Below are 17,713 nucleotides of genomic sequence, written 5' to 3'. Positions count from 1 at the left end.
GATGCTGAACATATGAATCACCGCTTAGTTCTGCTGAAAACCCACAGATTGGCAGGATAAGCAACGTGTCCTGGAAAGTCAGTGATCAACGCGTGATGGGAGCGGGGCCAAATACTTGTTTTCTGTATTTTTAGAGTTGTTGAGGCTTTCCAGGGATATGCAGCACATTCCTTCTGCCTGTCCTGCAAACATAGATGTAGTTTACATGACATTTTCTTGGTAAGAAGAGCAGATGCCAGGGAATTGGCCTAAGTGACCTTACCCCACTCACCGTTACTGCCAGCAGGGGATTACAGCCCTATATAGCAGGGTAAGGCTCCCCTTGCAGAAGTTATTTCAAAAATATTTTGTGGATGGGAGTGAAATGGCTTACAGAACATTTCCTGCACAGCTTTGCCTGACCCCTGCTCTTATTTGCAGCCACTTCCTACTTCCTTGGATTGCAGAACAAGGGTCATTTGACCCCCTTATTCTCCTGATAGGTAATGCATTCACCTCTGGGAACCCAACTCATCAGGCATTCGTGAACGCTGTTGGTCAGAAAGCCCCTTTTAAAGAGAATCTATCACTATCTTTTTGCAGTCCTCCTTAAGAACAGCACAAGGTAGTGACAGGCACTCTGGTTCTAGTAATATGTCCGCTGTAGGGATCTGTGCAGTAGTTTAGGGGAAGCTTGCATTTTATTAGTAGCAACCAGACACCTAGGACTACAAGAAGTAGTCCTTGATATTCATGAGCTGCAGGCTAGCTTCACCCAACCTGCCCTCCAGCCACTGATTGACTGCTGTCTGCTTATTACTGTGCATAGAGAGACTACTATAGATCAGTGGCTGGAGGGTGAGGTGGGTGTGGCTAGCATGCAGGACTACTTTCTTGTAGTCCTCTGTGTCTCATTGCTACTAATTAAAATACAAGTTTCTCCTAAAATATTCTACAGATGCATACATGAGGCCTATCACTGTAATCACCTACCTGTCACTACTTTATGCTGTACTTAGAGAGCTACAAAAAGATGGTGACAGATTCCCTGCTGATAGGACCTTGAGAGCCCGGAGCCGCCACACAAGTCATCAGCCAGAGCTTCCCTGGATGTTCCTTCTGGTGATTGAATAACTGCATTACTCGTCTTTTGGGGGTCTACACAAGTAAGTCACTTCTACTCTCACGGGTGTATGATTAGTGCGTATTATGCATACATTATAAGCCTGTATGATACGTGGTAATTTGCAGGCAATCAATTACATTGCCTTTCGCAGTTCCGCTCACATTAGCATTTTGGAATTGCTAATATGTGAATGCAAAGAAAGAACACAGCCTTTTCTATTTTGATGCATATATACGTGCAATAGAGCCCCTTGTTCTATATGGGCATTAATAAATATATAATATGTGCACCCATACGCAATTACATTGCATATGAGCAGCGTGTGTGCGCGCTGTTGTGAAGCAATGGCATGGGAAATACAAACAAAAAACGTGAGATACGCTGTCATGCGCAGTACAATTTCGGTCGCTTACGCCTCAGTACGTCGGACCATCACCAGCTCCACAGTAGTGAAACGCTGTATGACCCACGCAGCCCTTTACACTTTCAGACATTTGAGCCGGGCCTTAGGCCTAACACTGAGAGCAGAGCGAGCTAGCAAAGCTAGAGCCCTGTGCTTTTGTAAGTGTCAGAAACCGCAGGGTGACCAGCTATGTGAAGGAGTTGCACAGACTCTACAACAGCAAAATGTTTGGAAAATTTGATTGAAGACTATTACTGTATTTTTTCTGACTAGAAGACACAGTTTTTAGCAAGAAGCAGGGGCTTCTGACAAATCCAGAGACCCCTGACTACTGCCTTAATGATTCGGCAGTGTGCTGATCGATCATCAGGAGAACTCTGCGTCCATACATACCATTGCTGCACAGTTCTCCCTCTTCCTGCCGATCATTGCAGATAATGCTGGAGATCACTCTCATATCTTCCCCCGGGGTGCAGGACCTCCTCTGTACAAGCAAGGACAGACAACAGCAGATATCAAGGGGCAGGAGCAGCAGGACCTTTGATGATGTCATAACCAGCTAGACTGGGTTATGTGCTTAACATGTGTTTAACATGCCAGCTGCAGGTGTGTGTTCTTAAGTGCATATAGCTGAGCTGTATGATCTGTATGTGCATGCATGTAGCAGAGTAGTGTATGTTGAAGAGCTCTGTGTGTTTTGTGCACATGTTCATTGTGTGTGCAGCAATACTGTGTATGTATATACAGTAATGTGAACTTTTATATGCTTGTGCCATTGTTTAAAAGGACACATTAGGTTTAATTGGAGCTGACTTTTCATTATTAACCCCCTTTGCTAAACCCGTGGGGTGTCTTATAGTCTGAAATATACAGTAATCTTTTTAGAAAGCAAATTAATAAAAAAAAGAAGTCACTGCTAATGTGTTAATTGAACTTGGCTTTTTTAAATAGAAATAAGCGTAAGGTTCTCCGCCATACAAGTCTATACTGAGCTGTCAGACCTCCAAACCACAGTGGATTCTCCAGTGTAGCACTTCTCCAATAGATAAAGGCAATTTCCTAGTGTTCATTATCTTCTCACTAAGGAGCGTGCTAATGATCTATCATGTTATTACTTTTGTCCCACCATGGTGCGCTGATTAAATCCCACAGAGCTCGTTAACAACATAAATCATCAACAAGTCACAAGTGGGAAAAGGCGAACAATATTCTGTGGTAAGGAATGCGGCTCATCTCCAGGAATAAATGCGTGTTCATCATTAATTATGGCATCTGTGACCTCCTATAAAGAGATCGGACTCGCTTCTTCCAGCTTTTCAAATCCGGGATTCTCCTCCATTACTAAAAATGGCTACAAACAGAAACAAACAATGTGCGTCCCTCTGGTAAACAGTAATGTACTACATCTCCCTTCATTAACGGAAAGGCTGCAGTCGGAATCTTTCTGGATGTGAGCTTCAGCCTGGGGAAAGGCAAATCTCCGCAGACCAGCAGAGGAAGCGTTCCCGGGATCTTTATTTTAACAGATGTTTCTAGGTATTTTCCGTCCCTTAAAATCCGATTTTGTTCTATGAGAGAAAATGGGATTAGGATTTATGTGCTTACAGTTTGCATACTGAAAATTATTACTTTTTTCGTATTTTTTGCTGACTTGCTGCTAAGTAGTTATATGGAATTGTTACAAATTTCAATATTTGTAACTTCTTAACAAGGATAGAAAGATGGATACATAATAGATATGACAAACATAAATAGCCCCTTTATTAGAGCCCCCGGCCCTCTTATGATTGGTTCTCTCCTGTATGGAAATTAACCCCGTGACCCCGGAGTGCAGCATAAAATCACATAAGTTTTCCGTGGATCAGTTTCAGTGTGAATCCACATTAGTGGGAAGATCCAGCAATCTGAGCGACTTCCAATGAGGCCTGGTCATCAGTGCTAGACTAGCCAGGGCCAGGATTTCACTGCCAACTTCGTAGTTGACAGGGTATGAAATTGAATATTTACATAGATGCATATTAGATGTCATCAGTTACTTGTTCTGACTTTTCTGATGCCACACGTGTTTTATTTTTTTTCCTGACAACAGGGTTGCTTTCCACAAACCATTATTACTCATACTTACAAATTTATAAGTATTTATATCTCTCATTACTCCCTGTAGTAGGAAACTGATAGAAATCTCAGAAAAAGAGCCACAAAAACAATGTTAAGTTCTGAAACATCCTGTAATCTCCTTCTAAGGCTTCATGTCCATGGTTGGATTTTAATTATGAAAAAACACGCGAGTCTCCCGCGCAGGCGATCCGCAGCTGTAGCCGCCCATAGGGATGCATTAGCATCTGCGAGACAATTTGAAGCATGCAGACGTGATTCCCTCCCCCCCCCCCCCCCCCCCCCTTCTGCGTGTAGATCGCATGTGCGGGGAGAAATCACAGCATGCTGCATTTTTCTGCGGATTCCACGGGGCAGCCTCAATTTAAGTCAATGGAAGCCGTCCAATCAGTGGCGCACCTGCAGCTGTCACTGTGAACGTGCCGCGGATCCGCAGAAAATTTTTTTGAAAAGGAAAAAAAAATTGTACTGCGCATGCATCCGGACGCATCCGCTGTGCTGAAGAAAGAAGATCCGTCCGGCACAGAGGAGATCCACACTGGAGCTAAGAAAATGCGTTCAAATGGACATTGGTCCTAAGGCCTCCTGCACACTGCAGTCGCGAATTCTGAAAGTGGATTTCCGCTGCAGAATGCCCACGCATTGTATTTATTAAATGTATTTGCAGATGTACTGCAGACCTCACGCACCCATAGAGATGAATGGAGTGCGTGAGTGCAGAATCCACGCTAAAATGGAGCATGCTGCGTTTTATTTGTGCATCGCGGAATTCGCAAATCCAACCCGCAGGTGTGCGCGGAGTGGCGGAAGCTCATTCTTTTCTTTGGGAGACTTGGACTGCGTATCGCGAGTGTGGATGCGGATTCTGCAAATCAAAACTGCCCGTGTGCAGGAGCCCTTAGGTCAACCAAACATATTACAGGGGCTTGAAGTGCCGCCCTTGAGAGAGGTCTAGAAAATGGTTAGACATTATAACACAAAGTCTATTGAAAAGTTACCGAATAGTACGATTAATAACCATAAACCACAAACCCCCCATTAAATTAGTCCGTAAGAGAAGACCGTAATGCCACATATTTACAATAATGACAAGGGCATGAGAATCCGAACACAGCACAGACTTTATAATTAGGATTCCAATCACCGGCTCCTTTGTGAAATCCTTGGCTACATTCTATAATAAAACGCCTTTATCTGATGATCAACCAAAGAAAAATGTCAGCTGGGGATATTCTCGCTTACACGCAGCATGGGGCCGTAGTTTGTGTTTTTTTTATAACTGAGAACACTTCAGCATCTGCAGATCCTTTCATCCTGGTTTTCTGAAGAGCAGATTGCTAGTAAAATGATTTCATAAATCTGCTTATATTAAGTCTCGCTGAGAGGGAAAAAATGATTTTGTTTCTAAATGAGAATTCATAAAGGTATTACTAGGGTGTCGACGTCAACAGGGTTACTGCTGCATAGAGGATGATTGCAAGTGATCAAATGTTTAAAGATGTTCAATCCTGATGCTCAAACCCGCGCCAAAGATTAGGGTTAAGAACATAGATCTTTAAACATAAAGAAGCCGGGAATGGAAGCTGGATTATTATTTAACAATAATAGATATGTAGTTTTTGAATTATTGTACATAGAGGGTCAGTATTATAGTATATTCTTGTACATAGGGGCAGTATTATAGCAGTTATATTCTTGTACATAGGGGCAGTATTATAGTAGTTATATTCTTGTACATAGGGGCAGTATTATAGTAGTTATATTCTTGTACATAGGGGCAGTATTATAGTAGTTATATTCTTGTACATAGGGGCAGTATTATAGTAGTTATATTCTTGTACATAGGGGGCATTATTATAGTAGTTATATTCTTGTACATAGGGGGCAGTATTATAGTAGTTATATTCTTGTACATAGGGGGCAGTATTACAGTAGTTATTCTTGTACATAGGGGGCAGTATTACAGTAGTTATATTCTTGTACATAGGGGGCAGTATTACAGTAGTTATATTCTTGTACATAGGGGGCAGTATTATAGTAGTTATATTCTTGTACATAGGGGGCAGTATTATAGTAGTTATATTCTTGTACATAGGGGGCAATATTATAGTAGTTATATTCTTGTACATAGGGGGCAGTATTATAGTAGTTATATTCTTGTACATAGGGGGCAGTATTATAGTAGTTATATTCTTGTACATAGGGGGCAGTATTATAGTAGTTATATTCTTGTACATAGGGGGCAGTATTATAGTAGTTATTCTCTTGTACATAGGGGGCAGTATTATAGTAGTTATATTCTTGTACATAGGAGGCAGTATTATAGTAGTTATATTCTTGTACATAGGGGCAGTATTATAGTAGTTATTCTCTTTTCCATGAAGCACAGTATTACAGTTATGCAGTTAAGATTAGAGGACGAAAGAAGTGCCAAGGTTCCCCTTCCTCATTATCCAGTAGTAGGGGGCAGTATTATAGTAGTTATTCTCTTGTACATAGGGGGCAGTATTATAGTAGTTATATTCTTGTACATAGGGGGCAGTATTATAGTAGTTATATTCTTGTACATAGGGGGCAGTATTATAGTAGTTATATTCTTGTACATAGGGGGCAGTATTATAGTAGTTATATTCTTGTACATAGGAGGCAGTATTATAGTAGTTATATTCTTGTACATAGGGGGCAGTATTATAGTAGTCATATTCTTGTACATAGGAACAGTATTATAGTAGTATATTCTTGTACATAGGAGGCAGTATTATAGTAGTTATATTCTTGTACATAGGGGAAGTATTATAGTAGTTATATTATTGTACATAGGGGGCAGTATCATAGTGGTTATATTCCTCTACAGAGGCGGCAGTATTATAGTAGTTATATTCTTGTACATAGGGGTCAGTATAATACGTAGTAGTTATTTGAGTGTGTGTATGTGTGTGTATATATATATATAATATACACACACACACACACACACACACACACACACACACACACATATAATATGTGTGTATGTGAAAGCCCTCACTGACTGACTGATTCGCCACTAATTCTCTAACTTCCCAATGTCGTACAATCATGAAATTTGGCAGGATCATTCTTTAGGTCCCAAATAAGAAAAGTAAAGGGATCACAACTCGAAAATTCAATGCTAAGTGCAACCCTATGTAATGTACCAAATCTAATTCTCTAACTTCATGTCGTTCAATTGTAATGTGACTCCTGCAAAAAGCTGATCAGTGGGAGAGCCAGACGTTGGTCCCCACCATTCTGATATTAGAACGCTCCTCTGTGCACAATTCAAATGTTAGTTTTAAAGGCTATGAAGACTTTAATACTTTGTACTAAGAAGTATTCAGATGAAAATAACAAATTCAATCAATGGAGTAATTGTCTCAATCCTTGTTTTTTTCTTCTTCTTAAAAATGACAATTTTGGGCTTCTTATGTCTGTTTTTCAGGAAGAAAACACAAAAATGAATTCCAGAAGCTCATTGAGCAGATGAAGGGTCAATGGAAGACTCCTAGGGAAAAGGTGAAAGAGGAACCTTTGGAACATGCCGGCAGCACAGGTGAGCTCAGAGAGAGCGTTATATGCTGTAGACCTGGCTGCTTATTAACCACAGGAGCTTCCTTCCAAGATTCAGAGGGGTTGGAGCACTGACTTAAGGCTGATTTAGACACAACGAGAATCGCTCATAATTCAATCAAAATAATCTTTTGAGCGATTCTTGTTCTGTCTAAATGCACTGACATCGTGCAGTTTTCGTGCATGAGTCGTTGATTGCTCAATTCTAGCTTGCTAGAATTGAGGGATCAGATGTTATCAGCGGAGCAGGCTGTACTGATAAGATTCTCTGTGCCCGTGTCCTGCTGTGAATTCACAGCGGGGCACGGGCTGTAAGCATGGAGAACACTACAGCTGTTTTCTTATGCAAAACAGCTGTAGTGTTCGGCGAGAGGTAGCGGCAGTGTCCCGCTGCGCCTGCATAGCATCTACTTAGCTACTCTAAAATATGCAAAGATGATCGCTCAAAACTGTCACTCAGACTATCGTTTGAGCGACTTTTCAGTGATCATCTGTCAGTGTAAATGGGGTATTAGTAATTGGATCTCTAGGGGGACATTTAGAGTTGATGGTGCAATCGCCTTCTTCATCAGATTTTATACACACTCATACAGATGCCTTAACCCTTTCCAATCTAATTTGTATCCTGGTTTTCCTAGGGGGCTTACTCTTTTTCTGCTGTTATACAATGGCGCTATATGCTGGCTAAAGCCAGTACTTAACGAGGTGACACGTTGGATAGGCTCCAACAGCAGGGAGGCTGGTAATATATAGTAAGAGAACCCCAATTGCCATCTTCCAACATTGGAGCTGTACAGCCTTAAATCATAATGCCTTCAGACGTCAGACAGTGGATTGGAAAGGGTTAATCAATAGGGCATCCATACTGATTGACGTTTTTACTTTTATGACTAATAACTTTTAGAGATGAGGCAAAATTTGCTGCAGCAAGTTAATTTAACACAGCAAAAGCCATTGAAAAGGGAAAGCGGGTGGATGTTATGTGAAGGTGCGGCCATGAATGGACACAGTACTTTTTTTTGTTATTTAAATCAAAAATTAAGTTTACTAAGCAGAAGTAAGTTTTGTAGTATTTTGTACTGTAGAAGGGATCTTGTACTTGAACACTGCGCCTTAACTTTTCTGTAAATGCTTTTAAAGCAACAGTATCTACATTTTCTTTTACATCCAGCATAACACATCATCATATACAATGTCTGTACATCCCCCTCCAAGTGGCCACAGCAAGGCTCATGCATAACATGCTTTTACTAATCATTGCCGGACACCTGTTTCAATATCTCTTTAACACCTTAAGGACCAGGCTGTTTATTACCTTAAGGACCATATACTTTTTAGGGATTTTACACATGTTTTACTGCCCTATTTTTTTCCCTTAGGCTACCAAAGTTATTTTTGTTGTGTTTTTCTGTCACACATACAGCTGTTTTATAATATCTTTTTCACTGACTCCCACCCCAATCCCCAACATTTTTTTTAGTTTTATTTGGGGGTAAAAAAGCTAAAAAATGATTTTTTTAAAAATAATACATATGTAGTTTTTTTTTTTTTTAATTAGTATATTCATGCTAAGGTATGGGAATGGGTTCCTCATTTTGTTTCTGACATTTTGATTTATAATATGTAAGGTTTTGGATTACAGGGCACATACTGTGACTGTTTTGGTTGGCGTCGGCTTTGGGTCATTTTCTTTACGTATATATATATTTTTTTTCTGTAATTTGTTTTGTACTTATTCCTGTGTCTTTTTTTCTTACCATCTATTACCCCCTTGACGTCATATAAGACCTCTGGCGAATATAAGCATGGACTTTTAAAAAAAAATTTTATTACACAGTTTTCTATTGTATCTGGAGCATTCATAGGAACCCCAATTACAGCGGAAAACATCCCCCTGTAGTGACAATAGTTACTGGCAGAGCTGATCAGGGTCTGTTAGGACCCTGCAGCTCTGCTGTAACACAAAGGACCCTGGCGGTCAAGTGAACGCTGGCTTGCATAGTGGAAGAAACACTTCCACTTTCTCTTTATAGTATATAGCGCTCATTGAGCGCTATCCCGGAAAAATGAGAAGGGAGAAGCTGTTAAAAAACGCTTCTCCCTTCTCTTCCGGGTACTTAGCTGTGGCAAATAGCTAAGAATCCGACCTGCTCCTGCTTGATTTGGAGGAGCAAGAGGCTTTTATCCCGTTCTGTATTTTTGCTATCGGACTGGATTAAAGCCCAGGACCAAGTGCTGTATATTTACTGTGCTTGATCCTTAATGGGTTAACCCCTAACAGTCTGTAGGAACTGTTTTTTCCTCATAGGATGCCTGGCATCAAAGACATCGCAGCACTAGAGTCTCTCACATGTGACCTCAAATCCACACTGCTTCTTTCTATAATGTACCTTGTTTTTACCATTATAAACATTATATACATCACACATTATGTATAGCATACATAATACAGATAATCCCCTACTTGCGAACAGGTTCTGTTCCAGGAAGTTGATCATAAGTGTATTTGCTCGTGTGTCCAATCAAATGCTTGTATGGAGGGTGATTGCGGATGGATACCGCTCTATACAACGTTGTGTGCAGGCTGTTTCTTACAGCCTGCACCCGCCCGCAACAGCTCTGATAAGCTGCGCCGCTAAGCGGAGCTGTTAACCCTTTAAATGCCGCTGGCAGAATTAATGGCGGCATTTAAAGGGTTAACAGCTCAGATGAGCAGCGCGGCTTATCGGTGCTGTTGCAGCCTGCACCCGACATTCTGCGGTCCCGTACGGCCTCCCTCAATAAGCTCACGGGATGACGTGCGGCTACCATGGCAGCCAGGGGCCTTCTGAAAGGCCCTGGGGTTGCCTATGTGGGGTTGCCTATGTAGAGTGCCTATCCAATCACTGCACAGTATGATGTTTTGCTATGGCATTACATCATACTTAGAGAGACTTGTTTGTATGTACCAAAGTTTGTAACACAAACTTTTGCAAGTAGGGTAGTATCTTTACTAGCAGTTAACTACATAAGGCCTTGCTTTACTATGTGGTGCCATATTTAACTACGCTTAATCACTTTTAGTAGTTCCCATAGGTCCTTTACCACCACCCTGGGAAGAGATTTAACATAACAGTCTTGCTGGAAGAAGTGCACTTATGAGCACACAGCATGAACTTTGCCCCTACATAAAAGCTGGGCCTTCTTTTTCATGCAGATGGTACCATTGCACTTTAACTTTCTCACGGTTGCCTCAGTATCAGGAAACTGTGGGCAGGAGCACTGCCTCTACTATGTACTGCACGGTATTTGGTCCTGCCGACTCTCCAGCTTCAGCTCCCCGGTCATCAGTGTTCTCTATCTGTGTTCGACAGCTCCTCCAACAGCTTCACAGTATGAAGACTCTCTGCCACTTTTAAGGGCATGTTCACAAGTAACAGAGATGTTGCGGATTTTCTACAGCGGACAATCTCGCAGCATTTCCGCATTAAAACCATGAGTGTGGATTTTGGTTCACAGTCAGCTGTGGCTCCGCAACTGATTTCAGCCTGCATTCTTCTCTTGTCGCCTCCCAATACTGTGCACTGTTGTACCCAGAGTGCATCATACACCTGCAACTACGACTGAGCACCGGCGCCAGTCTTTTGTTACAGAAGTGGCATCACATAAGCGGCACATCACATCAACGGCAGTGTTACTCAGCAGCAGTTGCTGCTGCATACTGCTCTACCCGCAGGCTGAAATCTGCTGCGCATCTGTAGCTGTTTTGGAGTCCTATCCGCACCAATTGTGTCGATTTTCATTGGGTTTTTGATGCAGAAATGCTGCTTGTATTGCTTCGGGATTTTCCGCTGCTGAAAACCCACAGCATTTCGACTATATATAGGCATACCCTAAGAGTCTTGTGTACTGCTGTGTTCCGTCTATCTTTTGAATGGGCAGAGGCCATTACTTAGCCCCTGTTTACTGCCCTACTCGGGGAATGTTCTTTGGGGAGGTGACGCTACACTCATCAGGGGGGCTTTAAACTAGAACAATATGGGAAGGGAAGTGAAAGGCCAGGTAAAAATATACAGATAATTAATACAAATGAGAACCTTGGTATTAGAAGTGGAAAGAAAGAACAAAGACAAAAAATCAGAAGGAACGTATAGGAGCAAGAGACACCAATCACAAACTAAAATGTTTCTACACAAATGCACAGGGCATGGGAAACAAACAAGAAGAATTTGAGCTCCTAACACAGGAAGAGAAATATGATGTCAAAGGTATCACGGAAACTTGGTGGGATGATACACATGATTGTAATACAAGGCTTGGAGGATAAAACTTTCGAGCTCGTATTTATAAGAAACAGAACTAATAAAAGGGGAGGAGGTGTTGCGTTGTATGTTAGAAAAACATTAATCTCAGCAGAGATTCAAGCTTCAGAGCATGGGAGTTCTGTAGAAACTGTTCAGGTAAGAATACAGGGAGAGAACAACAGGACACCATTGTAGGCATTTACTATAGGCCACCTGGACAAGCAGAAGATATTGATGAACTCTTTCTACATCATTTTGGAAAGTTCTCAAAAAAGTATGACATACTGATCATGGGAGATTATAACTATCTAGACATTTGTTGGGAATCTCTCTCAGGCAAAAGTAATAGATCCAACAAATTCTTATCTGCACTTTCTAACAACTTTATCTTCCAAAACATAGAAGAGAAAACAAGAGTATCTGCTATCTTGGACCTAATTCTTACCAACAGGGAGGGAGTGGTTGAGGAAGTTAGGAGTCACTGATCATGCTATCCTTGAATTTTGGATAACAAAGGGAGGAAGACCTGAGAAAACTCAGACCTCAAGGTTGGTTTTCAGAAAGGCAGATTTTAATAAACTCAGACAGAGGGTAGGAAGGATCCAATGGCTGGATGTTCTTAAGGGCAGAAATGTGCAAGAAGATTGGGAAATATTGCGAAATGAGATTCTCAAAGCACAATCATTAACCATTCCTAAAAGAAGAAAGAATGGGAAGCATTTAAAGAGGGCAGGATGGATGAACACAGAACTCAAACATGCTAAAAAGGAAGAAAAATATGTTTGCAAATGCAAGGAGGAGGGGATATGTAAAGAGGAATATAATGCAGTCTGCAGAAACTGTAGGGAAAGTGTCAGAATAGCTAAAGCTAATAATGAATTGATGCTTGCAACGCAGGCTAAAAGCAACTAAATAGGATTTTGGGGGTATGTCTAAAGCAAAAGAAAAGTCAAAGATGTTATAGAATGTTTACAGGATGAAAATGGTGAATTAGTAAAACTGATGTCTAAGGCCGAACTTTTAAATTACTATTTCATATTTATTTTCTCTCAGAAAGATGTAATTTCAACTGATCTTCCCTGTGCAATTGGAGGAATAAAAAAATGCAGGCTATCGATAAACAGAGAGATGATGAGAGAAGATTTAGATAAATTTAAGGTTTCTTTAGGTCCAAATAAATTACATCCTAGGATACTAAAGGAAGCAGCGGAGGTAATTGCTGAACCACTCGCCATAATCTTTGGAACTTCTCTTGTTCTCCAGGAATTTTCAGAAGATTGAAAAAGGGCAAATGTTGTCCACATCTTAAAATAAGGGAAGAAGTTGGGCCCAGGAAACAACAGGCCTGTGAGCCTGACTTCTATATCGGGAAAGGTCTTTGAACAGATTATTAAACAACCTGTATGCAAGTACTTGGATGATAGGAGAATAAGTAACCAGAGCGAACATGGGTTTGTAACAAACATGCCATGCCAGATTAATGTAATTTCCTTCTATTGTAGAATCACCGATTGGGTTGATCAGGAAAATGCAGTACATATAGAATATCTTGACTTTAGTAAAGCATTTGACAAAGTATCTCATGCCATTGAAAAAATGACCAAATATGTGATTTGGCAAGGCAGCTATTGGGTGGATTCACAACTGGCTGAGTGATTGTACTCAGAGTGGTCATAAATGGCTGCACATCCAAGTCGAAGAAGTGGGGTACCACAAGGCTCTGTCCTAGGCTCAGTGTTGGTCAACATTTTTATAAATGGTCTGGAGGAGGGAATTGATGGGGAAACTGATCAAATTTGCCAACGACTCAAAGCTAGGAGGTGTAGCTAACACTAAGGAAGAGAGGATTAAAAAAGATCTAGAAAAGCTTGAACAGTGGACAGTGACTAACAGAATGGTATTTAACAGGGATAAATGCAAAGTCCTACATCTGGGCAAGAAAAATGAAAAAAGCACATACTGAATGGAAGACATTGGGCTAAGCAGCAGCACATGTGACAAAGGCTAATAGATCATAGACTGAACATGAGAACAATGTGATGCACCCCGATTAAAAAAAATAACAAAACCTAGACAAACTGCATTAATTTCAGAGAAGAGTTACCAGGGTGGTGAGCGGTCTGCAGATCATGTCCTATGAAGAACGGTTAAAGGATCTGGGAATGTTTAGCTTGCAAAACAGAAGGCTGAGAGGAGACTTAATAGCTGTCTACAAATATCTGAAGGGCTGTTACATTGCAGAGGGATCAGCTCTATTCTCATTTGCATAAGGAAAGACTAGAAGCAATGGGATGAAACTTTGATATTAGACAGTGAGCTAACAGGTTGCCATTGGAGGTGGTGAATTCAATGAAAGTCAAGCAAAGGCTGCACAGATATCTGTCTGGGATTATTTAGTGAATACTGCATTGAGTAAGGGGTTAGACCCGATGACTATGGAGGTCCCTTCCAACTCTACAGTTCTATAACTGTATGACCCGCTATCTGCGTCATTGCTCACATCACAATAGGGGCGTAGCCTTTTACAAAGCACTTTCAGCACTTCCGGGTGCCTGTTTTCCTGGCACTTCAGCATGCCAGATCTTCTGGCTCTTCACAACGCCTGTCAGTTTCTCTTGCCACTCTCCAGGCCACATCACTAACTGGAGGGATTGGGGCTTAATGCAGCGCTTGGGGTTGCTTCAGTAAGAGCAGTGTGTGTGACCGCTCACCCCTCTTACAAAGGCAAGAAAATATCCCGTGCTTGCATTGTGTCAAGTTAAGCTTTTCTACATCTGTACTTGCAAGCATTAATTATACTTCCCCCTTAAGTAGAATGTCCTCTTGGCTAGCAGGTATACATGATTATAGAGGGTTATTTATTGGCCCGGGCACAGCCTCTGCTCTTGTACTATATTTTCCCAGGCAGAACCGCACATAAAAAGTCTGAGCACATAACTGAGTTACCCTGAATGCCATCGCCTGCTGCGCGTATCCCTTCCCAAATATGCAATTTGATAAAGTTATAAGCTACTGAATGGAGACCCCTACAGCGGCCTTCAATTTGTCTAGAAAGACAATAATTCAATGAGAAACCACTGTTCTTTTATCACAACAAATGTTTTTGTATAAATTGCATTTATTTTATGCGGCGGCACACCGGGTTGGTGGATGCGCTGTCCTCAACCCACCCCAAAGCTGTGGATAGAAGTATTGTTAGTCATACATTACCCAGCTATTAAATGCAACATGTAATAGATGTCTCCTATTAACTGACAATGTAGAGGAAGGTATTTTCACAGATGATACTCAGGTGGAAATGCATGGCTTCAGGCGTCTTCTAATAATGTAGATGAAATTATTACCACCCTCACTCCGAGCCATTTTTTTTCCCCCCATTTTATAACTTTTTTCACATCTGTGTAGCAGTCTGATGATTCTTTTTTTGAGAGACAAGTTGTATTTTTAATGGTATCATTTAATGTATTGAAAAACTTTGAAACATTTTTTGTTAAGTGGCTGTTCCCCAAGTTCCTGCTTTTATCTTCTTACAGCATATGTGGCAAACAGAAGATAAGACAGCCGAAGGAAATAAATTATAACAAGTCTAAAATCCAGCAAAACACAAAGCTGTAATGTGTACTGATGTGCGCCAGTAGTAGTGATTGATGAATGTAGGCGCAGGAGAGCAGCTGTCCGTCCTCAGTGGTTGTATTCCGCTGTGCAGCTGAGGATGGATTTACATGGAGTTGTAATAGGGAGGGGAGCCTTTTAACAGCATTTTTGTTATAAAAGCATCCTCAGTCTATTAAAGAGGACCTGTCATGTTGTAAATTGATTAGGACGGGCTGTGTAGCTCTACAGTCGTGGTGGTCTCAATGATTACATCGCCCCCGTCCTTCCCCCCCCCCCCCCTTTTTTTTTTTGAATACTCTTCTCTATTTGCTCGGATGGGCTCTTCATAGATCCGGCTCCTGGCATTGTGTATCATTTAGTGGTGAACACCACCCACTTCACAGTCAATCAAGTCTAACGTCACCCTTTGGCCTTGAGCTCTAAGGACCGCCTACTTGACAAAATCGCAGCGCTAAGAGCTGGATCGATGATTTCCATTACATGTAGTAATTATTGTTCGGTTTATTTCTGGACTTTGCAAAACTGAATGATCATGCAGTGCAAACATGGTCAGCGACTGAATGAGGAACGGCAAGCCATGATTTAATCTTCATTGATCTGTTCAGGCAGGCATACAAATCAAACGCGATTGGCCCGTGTAAACAGGCAAGATTTTTTTTTTCATTTAAAGTTAGTCAACAAAAAAGCTATAAATTGTGTATCACCTGGGTGCACTCCTATGAACTGTAGCTCTCAATAGTTAAAATTGGAAAGTTGTCCTGCATTGGCTTCCATGTAGCCCCAGACTACCTGAAAACCTGTTTGCCCCCTTCCTGTGCTGCAGTATATTGCATCAATAAGTATACCTTGAATGGTTACTTTATTAGAGACCCCCATCTAATAGTTGTGGGGCTCTAAAAACGGGGCCATTTAGTGTATATTATGTAATTTTTTTGGTGAAATATTCTATAAGAAAATCCAGGGTTTCAATAGTTTTTTTGCATGCAGGATGATATAGCAGGGATTTTAGAAATTGTGGGGTCACCCTTGTATTAACTATAAAGACTTTTCCTATGTGATCATCTTCCACTCGCTCCATTTCTTGCACTAATAGCAGTCGGATTGTAAAATGTAATTGGCACAATCACCGTTAGTATCAATTATCGATACATTGCTTATATAAAGTGTTGCATCTCTCCTCCCCCTTGGCCTTTATAACTGTGTGTCTGTTTTTTGTCCTACTCCACCTCCATCCTCTGACTGCTGAACATGTGCATCTTGTCTTGATGTTTTTGTTTTTGTTTTTCTTTCATATGGGAGTAGGGGAGATAAGTCACTGGATAAGTGCGCTATAATTCTTTGTTTTTTACTTTGATCTTCTCTGTCAACATACAGCATTAAATAAACTATTGAGTTAAGTCTGTATTTTGTCACGTAGATGCATCCTCAAATACATGAAAGGGGAATGGAAGCTAATCATGGGCTGCTCTGGCTGCGCGCAATAGCTATCCTTTTAATTTTCAGCTTCATATATGTTTAATGTCTGCGCTTTATGTAGAAGGTTGGACCATACTATTTTAGGACATTGTAGGTCATGAATCTATTCACTACAGAGCTGTATGCAATGAAGAATGCAGCCTATCCCTTCACGAGAGTATTGGTGACATCACTGAAGATGCAGCCTATCTATTCGGTAGAGATCAGTGGTGACATAGCTGAGAATGCAGCCTATCCCTTCACTGGAGAGCAGCAGTGACATTACTGAGGATGCAGCCTCTCCGTTTACTAGAAAACGACAGCAACATTACAGAGAATGCGGCATAACCATTCACTAGAAAGTGGCAGTGACATCACTGAGAATGCCATCTGTGCTTTCACTACAAAGCACTGACATTCACCATTTTCATTCTGTAAACATCCTATACCACTTTTGCTTTTGATATACCCCCAAATGTTCTTTTTTTATTGAGGCCAAAAGCCATTTAAAGTATTTTGCGGGTTATGAAAAGTCAAAGATGCTAAAGAATGTTTACAGGATGAAAATGATGAATTGCTTAAAATGAAGTTGAGAAGGCAGAACTGTTAGGCTGCCTGTCCATGGGCGTAGCGGTATCCCGCAGCAGATATCCGCCACCCAGAAGCAGGAGCCAGCAGACGAATCTCCGCCAGTTAGCCTATCTGACAGATGGGCTGACCGCGGCAAATCGCAGCATGCTGCGATGTTCCAGCTGCGGGCGGAGAATCGCAATGATTCTCCGCTCGTTGACGGGGGGAAGCACTCAACAAAGCAGCACTATGGAGAGCTTTCACTGCGTTCCCCGCGGCCGGATTATCGCCGTGGGGAACGCAATGAAAACCCACCCGTGGAAAAGCAGCCTAAAATTCCCATTTTCTATCTGTTTTCTCTCAGAAAGTAAATGTAACATCAGCAGGTCTGCCCTGTGCTACTGGGGGAGTAAAAGAATGCAGGCTATCTATAAACAGAGAGATGGTGAGGGAATACTTAGAAAACTTACAGAATTCAAGTCGTCTGGTCGAGATGAATTACACCCTGGGATACTGATGGAAGCAGAGGTAATTGCTGAGCCACTCGCCATAATCTTTGAAGATTCTTGGAGAACAGAA

General features: G+C 41.3%; 1 protein-coding gene across 1 annotated transcript in view; it reads left to right on the top strand.

Annotated features, from left to right (window-relative positions):
• The window catches only part of RAD18 (RAD18 E3 ubiquitin protein ligase), a 354,196-nt gene that overhangs the window by 155,825 nt on the left and 180,658 nt on the right, over positions 1-17,713 (top strand). Inside the window, exon 10 of the mRNA XM_066596983.1 lies at positions 7,084-7,194. Coding sequence (XP_066453080.1) covers positions 7,084-7,194 — 111 coding nt within the window. The remainder of the gene's footprint in view (positions 1-7,083; positions 7,195-17,713) is intronic.

This window comes from Eleutherodactylus coqui, chromosome 3 (genome assembly GCF_035609145.1).
Source record: "Eleutherodactylus coqui strain aEleCoq1 chromosome 3, aEleCoq1.hap1, whole genome shotgun sequence".
NCBI classification, from domain to species: domain Eukaryota; kingdom Metazoa; phylum Chordata; class Amphibia; order Anura; family Eleutherodactylidae; genus Eleutherodactylus; species Eleutherodactylus coqui.
Note: the sequence above shows the minus strand (reverse complement) of the source record. Positions and strands in the feature narration are given on the sequence as shown.